The 17800-nt window shown below is 42.3% G+C and overlaps 1 protein-coding gene across 3 annotated transcripts in view; it reads left to right on the top strand.

Moving 5' to 3' along the window:
* The window catches only part of CPNE4 (copine 4), a 294798-nt gene that overhangs the window by 255221 nt on the left and 21777 nt on the right, over positions 1–17800 (top strand). For all 3 annotated transcript variants that reach the window (XM_061586421.1, XM_061586423.1, XM_061586422.1), the window contains exon 11: positions 10058–10191. In XM_061586421.1, coding sequence (XP_061442405.1) covers positions 10058–10191 — 134 coding nt within the window. The remainder of the gene's footprint in view (positions 1–10057; positions 10192–17800) is intronic.

A 17800-nucleotide genomic window follows, 5' to 3' on the forward strand; every position in this document is an offset into this window, starting at 1 on the left:
CCCTCAAGTGTCAGAAACCATGAGACAGTATTTCAAACTTTTCTAACAGCAATGACATCTTCATCACATTTTCACAATATTTTCCCATGGTCATGCAGAAAATAATGACCCTAGTATAATAGGCTTAGCCATCATGGAGAAAAGTTTGGGTGGGTGGGTGGGTGTGCTTTTCTAAGGCATTATCAAAGCCATGGAATTCCAGTTCCACCAGTCGTCATAATAGTTGTTTGGAAGAACCTCTGATTATTCCTTGCCAGCGACTACATTGATGAGACAGTCTCATTGAGACTAGCTGGAAATGGATATGATCACTGAATTTCCTCTGACACACTGAAATATGTAATGTAAGTCTAGGACAGCAAGAGTCAGACAGTCATATGGAAAAATACCAAAAGGTACATAGTTCATGGTGGTTCAAATCCACCTAACTTTTGTCATAGCTATTCTAAACCTGAAATCCTATGTATGTTTACTTGGGAATAAGTCCTACTGAAATCAACGGGATTTATTTCTGAGTCCTCATGTTTAGGATTGAGCTGCAAGTCCCAGTGAAACCAATGGATCAAGTTGGTCACTTACCTGGGAGTAAATCTTATTCAACTCAATGGGATTTACTTCTGAGCTTATATGCGTAGGATTGCTCTGCAAAATTCCTTTGCCAAAAGGAACTTAGTCATGACTAACTTTGGCTGATTTGGGGCCATATGTATGGTTATTGTTGTTATGTGCCTTCAAGTCGATTACGACTTATGGCAACCCTATGAATCAGCAACTTTCAATAGCATCTGTTATAAACCACCCAGTTCAGATCTGTGGCTTCCTTTATGGGTCAATCCATCTCTTCATGTGTATGATTATTAACACAATTTCAACATCTTTTTAAAATGTACACATACACGTTCGCACACTCACATACACAAACACACACAATTATTGTGAGCTTTGTGACAATATCCACAAAAGAAAATAGTCGCCGTAATTTGGAGGGAACCTTAACCAGATTAAGGACCAACTTTTGTACTGACAGTATTTCTGTGAACACAGGTGCAGAGTTACTCGTAAGTCAGCCCACTCTCTTTTTGTTTTCAAATTAATTATGTTTCCATTGAGTTCAAGGAGGCTGTAGACAATTCACTGCAGCTGTGATCTGAAAGGCCGTTTGACAGGGGAGGGAGCGAAGACGCTAAGCATGGGTTTGTGAACAAAAAGCGATGGTATGATGTACCTGCTAATTTGAAGAGCTAATGAGAGCTTATGTGGTGTCATGCTGCGTGCTCTAAAGATGCTCTGCACATCCTTTGTAAGCACATCAGTTTTGGCTGGAAAGAAGATCTCTGATAAATAAAAGCAAACGTTTGGTCCTTTCAAAGCCATCTTTAAAGATGTTCTGATCAAGCCATCCCTTCGAGAGCAGGGAGTCGCTGTGCTGAAATATTAAGCTAATGCTCGTCTAATCAGGGTCCATGCTGACCAGGGGGATTGCGTGGCATTGCATTCATATTAGCAGCTGAAGAGAAGTGTTCTCATAGCTCATCCAGCTGTTAATGGTTATGGAATTTGTGTGTAAAGTTTCCACATAGCTCTCTTGAGTACTGTGGAAATATGAGTGATAGAAATGGAAGTGGCTAACTCAGTTCAATAAACATAATGTGCACCTGACCCAAGACTGGAAAATGCCTGATGTGTTATGTCCAGTGGTGACTTTGCCTTACCATAAATTGCATCTGCTCACAAATGTTGGGATACCTGATTTTCACCAGTTTCGCCTTACCCACCTAAGCTCTCCATCCCTCCAAGCTCCTGAGGGTTGGGAGACCCTCCACAGCAGAATGGAATATGGCGTGGAGGGCTGCAGTAGGTGGAGATCTGCAAAAACTGACAGACCCATCTTGTGTGAGAGCAGCACTTTCCGCTAAGGCAGGGTAGGAAACTTGTTTCAGCCTAAGGGCCACATTCCCTTCTGGGTAACCTTCTGAGAAAGGTCACATGCCAGTGGTGGGCAGAACCCTAAGCAAAAGTAGGTGGAGCAACAAATGTAAATTTTACTTTTGTATAGCAGGCTAGTTTCTACACACATTCACATACCCCTTTCTAGCCTCCATCCAGGCAAGCAAGAGGTATCGTCAGAGTTGAAGGACACATCTCCACCAGGCAAAAGCACTCAAGGATGGTGCAAAGCAGAGCTGCTGAGGGGGGTGGTCTAGCAATAGGGAGTGTGGCTTCAGAGACCAGACAGAGAGGCTAGGAGGGCCGCATCTGGCCCCTGGCCTGAGGCTCCCCACCCCTGCACAGACACCATTAACTACAGTCCTGTAGGTTTGAGATCAAATTGTCCATCTTTGACTTCATGAGATGTGACTTTAATAGCAACTGAGAGAAATTTCAGATGTTACTGCTTCACCGATTCCAGTCACATGAGAAGCCGCTTTCTCCTCATATCTCACTAATAAATGAGATTTATTTAAAAACATTTAAAACACCAGAAAATCTTTCATCTGTGATTTTGGCAAACCTTCGTTCAAAAGTCAATGTGAAATCTGTCAGAGAATATTTTCTGTTATCTACATGTTTTCCTTCCAAAGACTTTTATAAAAAGTGAATTTGTTTGTTGGTGTAATCCAGATTTTCCATCTCCAGATGTCTAATGGGAATGAGCTGTTTTCCAAGCTTTTGCCAACAAAATCTGAGCTGCCGTTAACATGTAACATGCCATCACTGTATGATATTTTCTTACTTGCCCCCTTTTTAAAACATCCCAGGCTGGTTAAGGGATCAAGTTTAATTTTATATTATGTAATAGCTTTGTTCACGGCTTAGGCCCAGGCTATTTGTCAGACCATATCTCCCTATATGAGCCTACCCAGGCCCTGAGATCTTCAGGAGAGGCCCTCCTCTCAGTCCCACCACCGTCACAAGTGCGATGGGTGGGAATGCAAGATAGGGCCTTTTCGGCGACTGCCCCTAGGGTTTGGAACTCCCTTCCGAGGGAGGCAAGAATGGCCCCCTCTTTACTGTCCTTTCGTCGACAGGTGAAGACTTTTTTATTCCAGCAGGCTTTTGGAGTAGAAGTTGTTTAAGACAGGACTTCTAGAGGTATCCCGTGTTGTTTTACTGTTTGATTACATTATTCTTACATTGGTTTTAGGTATTTTGAGGTGATGTTTAATTGTTTTAATGCTGTAATGAGTTTAATTCTATTTTAAATGTAGATTTTTATATGTCCAAATTATATGTACCCATTTTTAGTTGTAAGCCGCCCTGAGTTCCAGTTTTGGAAAAGGTGGGGTATAAATAAAGATAATAATAATAATAATGTTCCTGTTACAGTAAAACAGGGGTAGCAAACCTTTCTCAGCCCAAGGATAGCATTCCCCCATGAGCAACTTTCTGGGAGGTGCATGCCAGTGGTGGGTGGAGCCAGATGCAAAAGTGGGTGGGGTCAGAGGCAAAAGTGTAGGGTGTGACAGATTTGTCTCTTATCTTTATACAGTAGGCTATATTCCATCCATGCAAAAGTCAAAAGTAACTGTCACTCATTCACATTTCTCCATCCTTCATACAGGCAAGCTAGAGGCATTATCCGAGTTCAACGACGCATTCCTTCCAGACAAAGGCAATTCAGGAGGGCATAGAGCAGGACTAGGAAGAGGCATGGTCTGGCTAGGGGTGTGGCATGGGGACAGTGTTAAGGAACAGAAATTGAGATCTGGAGGGCAGGGCCAGCACCAGGCATGACTGGGCCCTTGGGCAACAGCCTGCCCCAGGCCCGCGGTGCCCACCCGTATGCCCCACAAACAAGAGGGAGATCCTTGAAGTGCCGAGCCAGCAACCAGCCAAAAGTGAAAGTGGTAATTGTTTCTTTTGGGCTGCAATAAACAATTACCACTTTCATTTTCAGCTGGTTGCTGGCATGACACTTTGAGGACCTCCCTCTCCTTGTTTGCGGTGCATTTGGGGTGCCTCCCTCTTTGCTCTCCCACCCATATGCCCCACCTACCTCTCCCATCACTTCATGTGAATGCTGTGCATGCTGTGCACGCATGTCTACAATCAACCAAGATGGCGGTGGGAGCTACCCTAAGGGGTGTGCACATGCCTGCCATCAACCAAGGTGGTGGCAGGGGCGTCAGCCCCTTAGGGAAGCCTCAGCCACCATCTTGCTTGATGGCAGGTATGTGCACGCAGCGGACATGGAGAGGTAGGTGGGGTGTGCGGATGGGCATTGTGGGCCCACATGGTCTGTATGGGAAGGTGCCTGGGAGCTCCCTCTCTGCGATCCGCAGCAGGGCCTGGAGCCAAAGCTGCCGCAGATTGTAGAATAGGAGCAGCACTTTCCCACCCTAAAAAGGGGCCCTCCAGAGCCCCTCTGGGCTGCAGGGGCCCTCAGCCAAGGCCCGGCCTGGCTGCCCTCTGGTGCTGGTCCTGCTGGAGGGCCACATTTCACCCTAGGCCTCAGGTTCTCCAGCCCTGTGGTAAATCATAGTTAATTGTTTATCATGAACATGCCAGTCCGAGCCGCTTTGCTCCTCCCTGCGAGCACATGAGAGAAACAAACCATAATCCCTGGCATAGTATTATGTCCAAACATAATACTATGTTTATAATACTATGGGGCTTGTGGTTTGTTTCACTCAAATGAACCACAAACCAAACCATAACTAAGCCAGGGATTGTGGCTTGTTTTTCCCACTCATTGGTGAGGAGGAAGAAAGTGACCCAGATTGATGCATTCAAAGAAAACAGTTAAATATGGTTTACCATGGCATGTGAACTGGGCCAATATCTTTTAACATGTTGCAAAATATGTGTTCAATAATTTATGCCATATACATATTCCTTATGTTAAGATCTAAAGTTCAAAATCAGCCGTAACAGATGCAAATGTGTCTTACACAAAGTTAGGGTATGTGGTCATTACAATTACAATTTATACAAGATTTTTAATACAAACAATAGCAAACATTAATACATACATATGAAATTTTTTAAAAAACAGAATTGTCTCCTGAATCAAAAGTGCTTAAGTATTTAGTCCATACTAATGAATGAATACACACTTTTGTAAAAGCTGCTGGTTATCTTGCTTGTAGATTTTAAATCTGTGCGTATACGCATCTTGCTCCATTGAGGCACAGATTTAAAATCCACAAGCAAGATAACCAGCAGCTTTTACAAAAGCACTATAGTAGAAGTGTGTATTCATTCATTAGTATGGACTAAATACTTAGGCACTTTTGATTCAGGAGACAATTCTGTTTTTTAAAAAAATTCATATGTATGTATTAATGTTTGCTATTGTTTGTATTAAAAAACCTTTAAAAAATCTTCTATAAATTGTAATTGTAATGACCACATACCCTAACTTTGTCTAAGACACATATACATATTCCTGCCATGTGTGAGTAAATGGGCCTCTTGTATTTCCACATCTCCATAGCGAATAAGAGAGATTTATATGCAATGTAGCAATTATTTCTAGGGTTACATTTTGACATCTTCCATGATGGGAGTGGGGAGGATTGCAAAATAAATTGATCATTTTGTTGATGAGATCAGTAAGACTTCTTCACATGTCAGGTAGTAAATTCTCAGCCTATATACATTTTGTTCCCAGGACCAGGCAGATTTTCAGAGGATTGTGTCTGCATGAGGTTTTCTTTGGATATCATTTTCATTGTTTCTCTCATCCTAATATCGATTGATAAAACCATACCAAGTAGCAATACCACAACCTTTGTAAAAGTCTTCCAACAAGAAAATAGGAAATTCAACATTTGTAAACTTAGACACTTTAGCCAATTGGTTCTGCATAAAAAATCTCAAGGTTTTTCTTTAATTATTTCAGTGCAGACCGGAGTGGACATTTAGAAGGAGTATGAGGAGACAGAGTCATCTTCAGAGGCAATCTGCATTGATTTTGAAACATTCACACAAGAGATTTATTTCTAGCCTGCCTTTCTGCCCAAAAGGCCCTCAAAAACTATAAATAAAACACCATGAAATCAACAATATATATAAATGTAAAACAAATGCAAACTAGTAAAAACAGTCTTCAGCAGAAATCCACAATAAAACTACCATTTCATTTTTCCCAAAGCTGCCAGAACCACACCATCTTTGCAAGTCTTCCAAAGACTTCATACAGAACTGAATCTGTCAAGCCACTGTAGGAAGGGAATTCCCTAGAAAAGATGCCACCATGTGAAGGACCCTGATCCTTGTGTATGTTAACCAAGTCTCACAAGGCACAGGTGTTATAAGGCAAGGCCTTACCTGAAGATTATCTAGTACATATGTTCATATGGAAAAATATATTCCCTTCATATATCCAGGACCCGGATATTTTAGGGCCAGTGGGAACATTTGGAAGTTTGCGAAAGTGCCATAGGTGCAAGTCACAAATTAGTTGCTGGGGGGGCACTGGCATAGCGGAAAATGGCTGCCACATCTAAAAGAGCAGGGAAAGGTGTGCCCCCCATCAGCACACACACCCCAAATCTATGGAGAAAAAAGGTGCCTACATCAGACACTGATATTTTTGTCTTCAACTGATAATGTGTTCACTCTTAGTCAACAACTGGGGGACTAATCAGTTTTTGCATTGTTGACTTCTATTCCATTTCTGTTATTTCATTTCATATGATCATCCAGTGTGTGTTGTATGTTTGTCTGGGTTCATTGAGGAGACTCCACGGTGACACAATCCGATTTTCAGTGATCTAGAAAAACACTCAGAAATTTCCAAAAAGAGAAACCATTAGTTCTAAAAGGTTAAGTAAAACTTTGTTTTTTACTGCCAGATGCCTCTCATTTCTCAGAAATTAGGACATGGTGTATCAAAATCTGTTCAGAGCCCAAATTTTAATTCTCCTCCTGGCTCACCTTCAAGCATTCTCCCATCTGTAAAATAAATGAGGAATGGTTAATTAGCTTATAAAATTATTTGGGTATGAAAAGTGAAGTACCAGTTATTAGTTTTACAGTAATCATAATAAAGTTTAAGCAGTGAGAATGAAATGAACGTAAGCACCTGAAATTGCCTGGAGTTTATATAAATTTTGCAGTGATTTTATGCTAGACAGATGTGTGAACCTGAAAGCACCTGAGTGTTGGGGATTAAATTAAGCTCTGCTTGCTTCGAGCTTATAATTAGACAAATGAACATTGTAATGTAATTGGAAGAGACAGTGTGTTTCATTTGTTTTACTGTGTTAGGTTTTCTTGAAACAAATAATGCAGAAATGTAATTTTCTTCAAGTGTGTTGAGATTTGGTGGCATTTGCAGTTTGCTTTAGAAATTAGTCAATATGAAGAAGTGCTTTTGGCAGTGCTAAAATTACGGGGGGATCAAGGTGCCTCCTCTCTGACCATTTGTGATGGGCTCTCTTAGCTACTGTTTTAGAAGACTAAAGGGCAGCAGGGTCTGATTTGGCCTCCTGTTTGTGCCCTGCCAGGATCCCTCCATTGTGTGTCTGTGTGTTTGGTTGAGGAGGACAGTCTGGTCTCCAGCTGTGCTTTGCTTTGTGTAATCAGACTGCCTACCCAGATCCATTCATGTTCAGTGCTTGGCCCTTCTCTTTTGTGATAGCCCCTTTGTTACTGTTTTTAGAAGGCTGGGGAGGGTTAAAATTGGGAGGAGTCCGGGGCAGGGCTTGTGGATTTCATCAAGGGCCTTTGAACCCATTTTTTCTGTAATTCAGGTTCTGGTTTTAGGAACCTGGGAACAAATACAGTTTCATAATCATGCATAGTCTCTATTTCTGGAGTAGGGATTCTATGGCCCTGAGTTCAGGTCCACAACTCTGCACTGGATGCACTGGATGGCCCAAAAGCCCTTCTATCCTACCCATTCATCAGCCCCTCTCACTTCACCCTTCATCAGTCTACAGCAGTGGTTACCAACCTGGGGGCCAGGACCCCCTGGGGGCAAAGTAATCCAGAGGGGGCCGTGAACAGTAAAGAAATGAATTATTTATTAATTTTTTAAAAAAGTCTTCACTCCCTCGACACTGTCTGCTTTCCACTGCTGCTGCAGATGACACCTCCCCCTTGCTCCAAACGAGAGGGGAGGCCTTTTCCTGAAGCGCCAGAGCGTCTTTCAGGCGCACTAAGGGTAGGCATCTGCCTATAAAATACATGGCAAATACCAAAGGAGGCTGAGGGTGGAGCTACCAGGAAGAAGAGGGGATTACTATCACTGATTCGCGTTTCCTTGCACTGCCGCTACTGGCAACACCCTTACTTAGAATGAGAGGAGAGGGCTTTTTGTGAAGCAAAAAGAAGCAAGGCTGCAGAGAAAGGCTGCTTTCCCCCTTCCTTCCTGGCAGCCAGCCTGCCTCCCTGGGGGGAGGGGGTCACAAAAAATTTTCAGCTTATAAAGGGGGGTCCCGTCCTCATAAAGGTTGGGAACCACTGGTCTACAGCATACAGCATACAGCATCCGACATACAAACAAGCCAAGCCATATATTAGAGGGGAAAGGAAGTCGCCATCTTTCAATCTCAGTTCTTCACCTATTCAGAAGAAATAGTGATCTCCTTTAGTGAACTCCTCTGAGGATGAATAGAGCACAATGTCCATTCATGCTGAATGAATGTTGTATGGTTGTTAAGACTTTGGGACTTGGGCTTTAGATAATATAACTAAGTTATGTTATCACTGCTTACTATATTTTATCGGCTACCACTTCTAAATTTGTATTGATATTTTGTTGCTGTTAGCTGTTTTTATCTTTCATTGTGAATTGTCTTATTTCCAGCCTTTTTCCCCCCTGTGAGCTGTCTTTGGGCACCTCTAATGAAAAGACAGTATACAAATATAAATAAATGACATATCCCTTTTAAAAGCTGCTGTTTTATATTGATATTGGTTTTGTTTTTTGATTTGCAACCTGGCCTGGGTCTCCACTTCATAACAAGCAGGCCCATCAGGCAGGTTCCAATGAGCAAAGTCACTGACCCCTCAGTGCTAAACACCAAATGGCTGTGGCCTATGCCCACCTTTTAAATTCCCCCATATTTTTTTATCATGTGTTATGGTATTATATATATTGTAAATTTCTTTGAAACTTTTTTTTAAGTATATGCAAGTCTAATAAATCAAATCTCATCAATGCCTCTAGGGCCCCAATATAGCATCAGTCCAGAGCAGGGATGGGGGAGAAATGTGATTCAATTTGTATTAAAAGATGAAGCCACCTAAGCTGTGATTTCTGACACAATAAGTGAATGGAAACCTAGTGATCCTTAGAAATTTGCACTCCTGTGAATTTTGCAATGCAGTTCTCTAACCAACCCATGTGTACAAAAATGCATATTCTAGGGTGAAGTGTGTATATTGATGTATATATTAGTGAAAATAACATATAAAATATGATATATTAAGGGAAATTGCTTTGCAAACATGTGTATAAGACAAAATTGCATACAACATGTATATTAGGAGAAAATATCTCTAAAATGCTAATAAATTTTCATGAGGACTTTTTTTAAAAAAAGTGCTGACTGATGTGGAGATGTAGAGAACAGATTGGAAAAATGAGAAACCAAAATTAACAGATTTGCCCAAAGCGACACTGGGACCCCAAAGACATTGTAGGAGGAATTAAAATGGCAGGCACCAGAAGCAGTGTTTGCTGGCTAGACCAGCATTTTAATGCTCTTACCATGCTTGCCTGCGTGCCACTATCAAGATAAGGCAAAATAAAGGGAGGCCACCAGCAAGGGGTACTTGCTGGCCCTGATAGGAAAGCAAGTAAGAAGTGTAAAAAACAATACTAAAACATGGATTATAAACCATTTTGCACAGGTATACTGTGTCATAATATCATACAAACCTGTTGTGTATATCACATAGGTTTTAATATGTGCAGCCCACCGTGAGGCCCCAGTTGGATATGGGAGTAGAGCATGGAGAACTGTGTTGTTGTGCCGCCAGTTCTTTTGGTTTCATCGTCTCCATTTCTAGTGCTTATCATCATTCCATGCTAAAAAAAGATGGAGGCATACAGCAGAGAGGCTGCATAGTGTAACGTATTATTCTCTACATTCCTTTCCAGGTAGCTATAGATTTTACAGCTTCAAATGGTGATCCCCGGAACAGCTGTTCACTCCACTACATCCACCCCTATCAGCCGAATGAATACTTGAAGGCACTGGTAGCTGTTGGGGAGATCTGCCAAGACTACGACAGGTGAAAAGATAACCACATTTGTTTCAGAGTAGTTTCTAGATAATGGTGTTCAAATAATATGGTAGACCTGGTGGCTAGGTGCTGAAAGCTCTAGCAGAACACTGTGTCTGCCACATTGAAAATCTCCAAGTGCTCTTGCATAACTGGGTTGTTTAAACAGATAACATTCTGATAACATTCAAATATGCCGAAATAGGCTCTACTAGGGTCTTGGTTACAGCTCCCCAGATCTACTCAACAAACCAGGTTCAGATCTTCAGAGTCTAACCCTTCCCACTCTCAACTGTTGCCTTGATATGCCCAGGGCATTCATATTTCCATCCCGCCACCACTCCTGCCATTGTCACACCACTCTTTTAAAAGTAAAGCACATACATGTATGTCTAGCCTCTATGACAGAAGCTATATATGAACATCACTGTCACAACTTCTGGGTTTAAACTGGGAAGCTCATTGTCTTGGGCTGCAATCCAGTTCACACTTAACCTGGGAGTAAGTCCCATTGAACTCAATGGAGCTTACTTCTTAGTAGACATGTATTGGATTATACCCTTAGTTTGAGACTGCTGTGTGTGCCTAACACCGCCCTTTCATTTCTGACCAAAGTGTTAATATTATTTATTATTTATGAGATGTCTTATTGTAAGTCATTTAGGGCTTTAAGATTTATTATGAGCTCCTTGGATTTGGTGGAACAAACCTTAAAACAAGTTAGCAACCAGCACCAGCCCTTTGTTGCAATTCAAATCTCTGTCAACTAGCCCATACAATCCAGCCAATCTTTCCCCCCTGTGTTAAGGGGGTTATCTAACAAACTTCTAAATATTTTGTTTTCACTATATTAAGGGTCCAGATGTCATGTTTATTGGGCATGCATTCTGATTTGCTTGCACAACTCTTATGCAGAGGTTAGATTATATCTGGCCCTTATTAGGCATTCATTTGGATTTGTTTGTGGAGCAGTTATACAATAATGAGCATTCATCCTGATTTGCTTATGCAGCATTTGTATGTCTTCCCATTAGTGATCCGTTCATCCCACACTTTTCAATGCATTTCCCCATCAATTTCCAAACTGCAAAAAGTCTGGCTCTTTTTTTAAAGCAGGGTTATCACAGTAGGGCAATTGTCCTTTAGGTCACTTTAACTGCACAAACCCTAAATTCCACCCTGCTGCAAAATAGTGACGGTCTGAAGGCACCCTAAACGCTTTTGTGAAATAGATATACTTTCCACACGCTGGCTAGCAATACATACAGTGAAATCTCACTGATTTGGGCCTCTTATTATTTGGATCCTGATTTTTGCATTCCTCAGTTTAATATCATAGCTTCTATCTGGGCACCTCTATAGTTTGAAAAAGTGTTATTTCCCATGTGGTCTTGAAAAGTGTGATGGTGGTCTGTTACATCTGGTGCCCAGAACCTGCATACCAGATGAAATGTCAGCTATCAAATTTACAGTGAATGCTTTGTCAGCCCTGATGCAAATGATGCCTTCTAGAGCATTCTTGAGGAGTTTACTGTTGTATTCCATGTATTACACTACAAGGTGCAGTAATTAGTCTGCTTCAAAGGACTGCTGTTTGCATGTTAATGAAAGCTTTTTTCAAAGGAAAGTGAAAGAGTTGAGTGGAACTCTGCTAGAGGAGCGTAAATGAAACTTCTGTAAATTGGAGTGAAAACCCCAGAGAACCACCAATTATATGTGTGCCAGCAAAAGGCCAGGATGAGAACTGATTACTATTGAGTGCTTTCCTCCATCATTTTTCCACAAAGTCACATGGCACCAATTTACCTCATCGTCACAGAAATTGAATTTCCAGTCAATAGAAAAGTTCTCAGGTTTACAACTCATGAAACAAAGAATGCTTCCATGGTGCAGGGGAACGCAATTCATCCTGGGCAAATTCAGAGTAATGAAGTTTCCTGTGCCTTCATTACTATGCATTTTCCCTGGAGCCATTGCACTTCCCTTCCTTTGCAACTGGCTTGCCATTTAGTCTTTGAATTTGTAGCTACTACCAGCAACGCCCTTGAAACTGTATAATACTTATGGATAAATAAAATAGCAACAAATACCACTTGTAAGTAGCAGTAGCATTGAGGGTAGAAACACGCTCACTGTTCTGCTGGTTCCAGTGCGTCTTCACCTCTCTCTTCTGAAAATGGGGGCACATGATGCTAGTCAAAACCCGCCCCATTTTACAGTAAAATCTGGTGGGAGCAGCTTGAGTGTAGAGCTCATACAGCTCCATGGTACACCCCAGAGCTGAGAGCGATGAAACAAAATAGGAGACGGCTTGAGCGGAAGTGGAGGCGAACTCCCGATGGATGCAATCATGCGCTGGTAAGTGCTTCCACTAAACTGTATTTAGAAGTGGTGAGGGTGGCGAAGAAACAATACTTTGCTGCCACCATTAAGTCATCCCTTTCCCGCCCAGCGAAGCTTTTTAAAGTTGTCCGAGGGTCACTTCATTCTGGCCCTCAGGACTTGGTTGAGTCATCGGTGGCCCGCTGTAATGAGTTTGCTGGACACTTCGAGAATAAGATCTTATGCATCCGTCGGGACTTAGACTCCCAGTTTATAGCAGTTGATCCTATTGAGGTGTCCAGAGCACAGTCTTGTCATGTTTTATTGGATGAATTTCAGTTGGTTCAGCTCGAGGATGTGGACAAGTTGCTTGGACAGGCACGTGCAACCACTTCGGTACTAGATCCTTACCCCTCTTGGCTTATAAAAGCTAGCAGGGATGGAACAGCTGTCTGGGCCAGGGAAGTGATAAACGCCTCTTTACGAGAGGGAGTGGTCCCTGGCTGTCTAAAGGAGGCGGCAGTAAGAGCACTCCTGAAAAAACCTTCCTTGGACCCAGAAAATTTCAACAGCTACAGACCGGTAGCAAATGTTCCATTCCTGGGCAAGATCTTGGAACGAGTGGTTGCTGGCCAACTCCAGGTGCTTTTGGATGAAACTGATTATCTAGATCCATTTCAATCGGGTTTCAGGCCCAGTTTCGGCACTGAGACAGCCTTGGTCGCCCTGTATGATGACCTATGTCGGGAGAAAGACAGAGGGAGTGTAACTCTGCTGATTCTCCTTGATCTCTCAGTGGCTTTTGATACCATTGACCATGGTATCCTTCTGGAGAGGCTCGCGGAGTTGGGAGTTGGAGGCACTGCGTGGCAGTGGTTCCGCTCCTACTTGGTGGGTCGTCTCCAGAAAGTAGTGCTTGGGGAACATTGCTCGACACCGTGTGTTCTCCAATATGGAGTCCCGCAGGGGTCGGTTCTGTCTCCCATGCTTTTCAACATCTACATGAAGCCGTTGGGTGCGGTCATCTGGAGTTTTGGGGTGCGTTGTCATCAGTATGCTGATGACACGCAGCTCTACTTCTCCTTTTCATCTTCTTCAGGTGAGGCTGTCAATGTGCTGAACCGTTGCCTAGCCGCGATAATGGACTGGATAGGAGCTAACAAACTGAGGCTCAATCCAGACAAGACTGAGATGCTGCTTGTGGATGGTTTCTCCGACCAGGTGTTGGATAGTTACCCTGTTCTGGACAGGGTTACACTCCCCCTAAAAGAGCGGGTTCGTAGTCTGGGAGTTTTGTTAGATCCTTCCCTGTCACTTGAGGCTCAAGTGGCCTCGGTGGCACGGAATGCGTTCTACCAACTTCGGTTGGTAGCCCAGCTACGTCCCTACCTGAGCAGAGAGGATCTTACATCAGTAGTACATGCTCTGGTAACCTCGCGATTAGACTACTGCAATGTGCTCTACGTTGGGCTGCCTTTGAAGACCGTTCGGAAGCTACAGCTGGTCCAAAATGCGGCGGCCAGATTAATAACGAGGACCAAGCGGTCGGAACACATAACACCTGTTCTGGCTTGCTTGCATTGGCTGCCAATATGCTTCCGGGCCAGATTCAAAGTGTTGGTTTTGACCTATAAAGCCCTATACGGCGCGGGACCACAATACCTGTCGGAACGCCTCTCCCGATACGAACCTGCCCGTACACTGCGCTCTACATCGAAGGCCCTCCTCTGAGTCCCGACTCATAGAGAGGCTCGGAGGGTGGTGACGAGATCTAGGGCCTTCTCAGTGGTGGCCCCCGAACTCTGGAACAGTCTCCCCGATGAGGTGCGTATGGCGCCGACGCTGTTGTTTTTTCGGCGCCAGCTTAAGACCTACCTCTTCTCTATGGCGTTTTTAACTTAAATTTTATACAGGAAATTATTATGAAATGTTGATCTTTGTATTTATATGTTTTGTAGTATTATCATGTAATTTTTATGAGATGTATTTGTATTTTTTGTTGTTCACCACCCAGAAAGCTTTTGCTAGTCGGGCGGTCTAGAAATCCAATAAATAAATAAATAAATAAATAAATTTTTAAACATTCAGCCTCAAAGAGATTGCGCAGATCAACCTGTCCCCCCTTCCCCCTTCAGGTGTGGCTAATGGAAACACTTTGCTCTGTCAGCTAATGTGTTCACAGCCTGATTTGCTTTGGTTTACCTACAAAATGGCTGCAATAAAATAATGGCACGGCATTTTATATAAATCTGCTCCGAAGTAAGTTCCACTGAGTTTAAGGGGACGTATTCCCAAGATAAATCCGCCATGCCCCCTCCATGATGAGCTTCCACCGGACCTTGAAAACCTGGCTCTTCAGGCAGGTTTTTGGGGAGGGTTAGGTTTTAGTGTTATTGTTGGAATTTTAAGGTTTTAATGTGAATTACATGTTTTTATGTAAACCAGCCAGATGGGCGACTAATAAATTTAATAAATAAATAAATGCATAGGGCTGCAGCCTTAATCAGTGTTCCCAGTTTAGTAAATGTGCACATGAAGCTATGTGTTTAAATAACACCTTAATGAAAGTGCTATGTTAATATGTGACCCTAAATATGATAAGTTACAGGAATACCTCGCATTAACGTACTCAATGGGACCAGAGCGAGTACGTAAACCGAAAATGTCCTTAAAATGAAGCACTACCTTTTAAAACTTTTTTTACCTCTCCTTCATGCGGAGCCTCAAAGCCCCGCGCTAAAGCCTCTGCTGTTGCGCTGCCGCACCTCTCAGCTGATCGCGATCACACCTCCCAGCTGATTTGCGGTGGCGCAATTGCGTCTATTTCCACCCCCGCACACCGTTAAGTGTCCGTAGGTGTGAAGCAAGCATATGTAAACAGGGGCATGGTGGAGTATGGAGTATGTCCGTAAAAGCGAGTGTATGTTAAGTGAAGGTTCGTATAGCGGGGTATTCCTGTATTAGCTTGAATTTGGCAACAGCATCATGTGCTACTGGCACACTTTTCCCTAAATAAATTTCCGTATTTTGGATGTTGTTTGGTTCGTTATTGTTTGTTTGTTTGTTTTATTATTATTATTATTATTTATTGTATTTATTGTATTTATATATTGTGCTTGTTTTTATCTTTTTGTACACCGCCCAGAGAGCCTTCGGGCTTAGGGCGGTATATAAATTAAACTAAATAAATAAATAAAATAGCTATGTGTGTTTTCACCTGTCTTAAAATTTGGGAGCCTGCTCCAGGCATTGAATTAAATAATCAGTATATTTTCAACCAGCACAAATTAGTTGCAAATCTTCACATTTCACAACATCATAGGAAAGGATCTTAATTTGTGAATACTTATTATCTACTATTTATATCCTGATCCATGATCCACTGTGCTGATGCCAGCTCACAACACCAGAGCATCATCTTTACTAGGAGTAGGAACAGACAAATCTGTCAATTTGGTTTTTCTCACTTTCTCATTTTTCCAGTCTTAAATTCAGTTCTCCACAATTCTGCAGTAATTTACATTTTTCAAAAAAAAACCTTCATGAAGCTTCATCAGCGTTTTAGTGCATATTTATCCTAATAAACACATTTTTGCATGCAGTTTTGACTAATGCACCCATTTTAGAAGGAATTTTTCCTAAAATGCATTTTTATGTTATCTTCACTAATATATGCATTTTTATGCAAAATATTTCCTAGTATATGCATTTTCTACACATTGGTTGGAGAACTGTGTCATAAAATTTGGAAAATGTGAATAAAGGATAGCTTTGTTTGGTTCATCCCTGATAATTGGGCATGCTAGCTGGGGTTGATGGGAGTTGTAGTACAAAACCTCTGGAGGGCATCACATTGGGTGCCCCGGGCACTGTAGACCATACTGAGCTAGATGGACCAATAGTCTGGTACAATACATGGCAGCTTCCTATCTTTGCTCCTCCCTCATTTATTCCTAGCTTTCGTGGTTGTCTTAAATACAGTTTTACTGCATCTTTCTGCTTAGCCTACACATCTCAGTTATGGGGGGGGGAGGATTCCCCCACTTTCACCAGAGTACCTCATTTTTGCCAAAGCAGCTTCTTTTAATGTTAATCAGTGAGACTTATGGGCATAATATTTAGATTCAGCTTTGTTAGTTAATTCATTAGTAGATGCCTTTCAGAAGTTAGCTTAAGGGCATCTGTATTCCCCACATTCATTAACGATTCCTCTTGTAGGTAGCACACTTGCACTTCATACCTCATGCACTTAAAGTTCAATTATAAGCAAACATTTGTTCACAGTCAGCAGATTCCACATCCCCAAGGTACCTTAGGAGCAATTTGTAATGGGGTGGGGAAGGGAATAATGTAAAACTGACAGGGCAGTAATTAAAGTAGGTGCATATATTTTGATCTCTCTTTAAAACATTTATCATGTGATCTTGTAAAAAACAACAACACAGCAACTATACTCTCCATCTCACTGTAGTTCTTCAAGGCCCACAGATGTATTTGATTATGAATAAGCTTTACACTTGAAGCCTACTATGCATTATGGGGGAAGCTTCCATTATACAGGAAGCTTCTTGAAATGTACTGTTGATGTCTGTGGGAATATACTAGTGTTTTCTCACTGGAAGGTAGACAAGAATTAAGCAAGGATTGGGTGGAAGCACTCAGCTAAATATAGTTTTTTTTATTTGGGAATTATAATCAGCACAGAGTATAGCTGCCTTAGGTTGGGGTAGGTGCTGTGTAGGGTTGCCAGGTCCATGTCCTGAGACTGATCTTGTATCTTTAGGAGAAGAGAAAGTCAGCCAAGTGCAGGTGTTTTTGCAACTCTGTAATGGGAAAAACCACAAGGTGGAATTCTCCCTTCCCCCTGAACTACTTTTAAAGATACAGAAGACCTCTTGGAGGCTGGACCTGGCAACCAAGAGGTCTTCTGTTTCTTTAAAAGTTGTGGAGGGGGAAGGGAGAATTCCACCTTGTGGTTTTTCCCATTACAGGGTTGCAAGAACACCTGCACTTGGCTGACTTTCTCTTCACCTAATGATACAGGATCAGTCTCAGGCCATGAACCTGGCAACCCTAGTACTGTGTCAGGCAGCAGTCTCCCACTTCCTCTTCCAGCCTAACCTACCCAACCTCCTGTCCAACAAAGTATCTGTAACTAGCACATGCAAGCATGCATACTGGTCTTGGCTTCCAGGTATGTCCCTATGTGGATTGAGACATGCACCAGCTATGGAATGCTTTGAGGGTTAATGAATGGGCCAGTTACCTGCCATATTGTGTGTGTCTGTGTGTGTGG

The sequence above is a fragment of the Rhineura floridana genome, chromosome 10 (genome assembly GCF_030035675.1).
Source record: "Rhineura floridana isolate rRhiFlo1 chromosome 10, rRhiFlo1.hap2, whole genome shotgun sequence".
NCBI classification, from domain to species: Eukaryota; Metazoa; Chordata; class Lepidosauria; order Squamata; family Rhineuridae; genus Rhineura; species Rhineura floridana.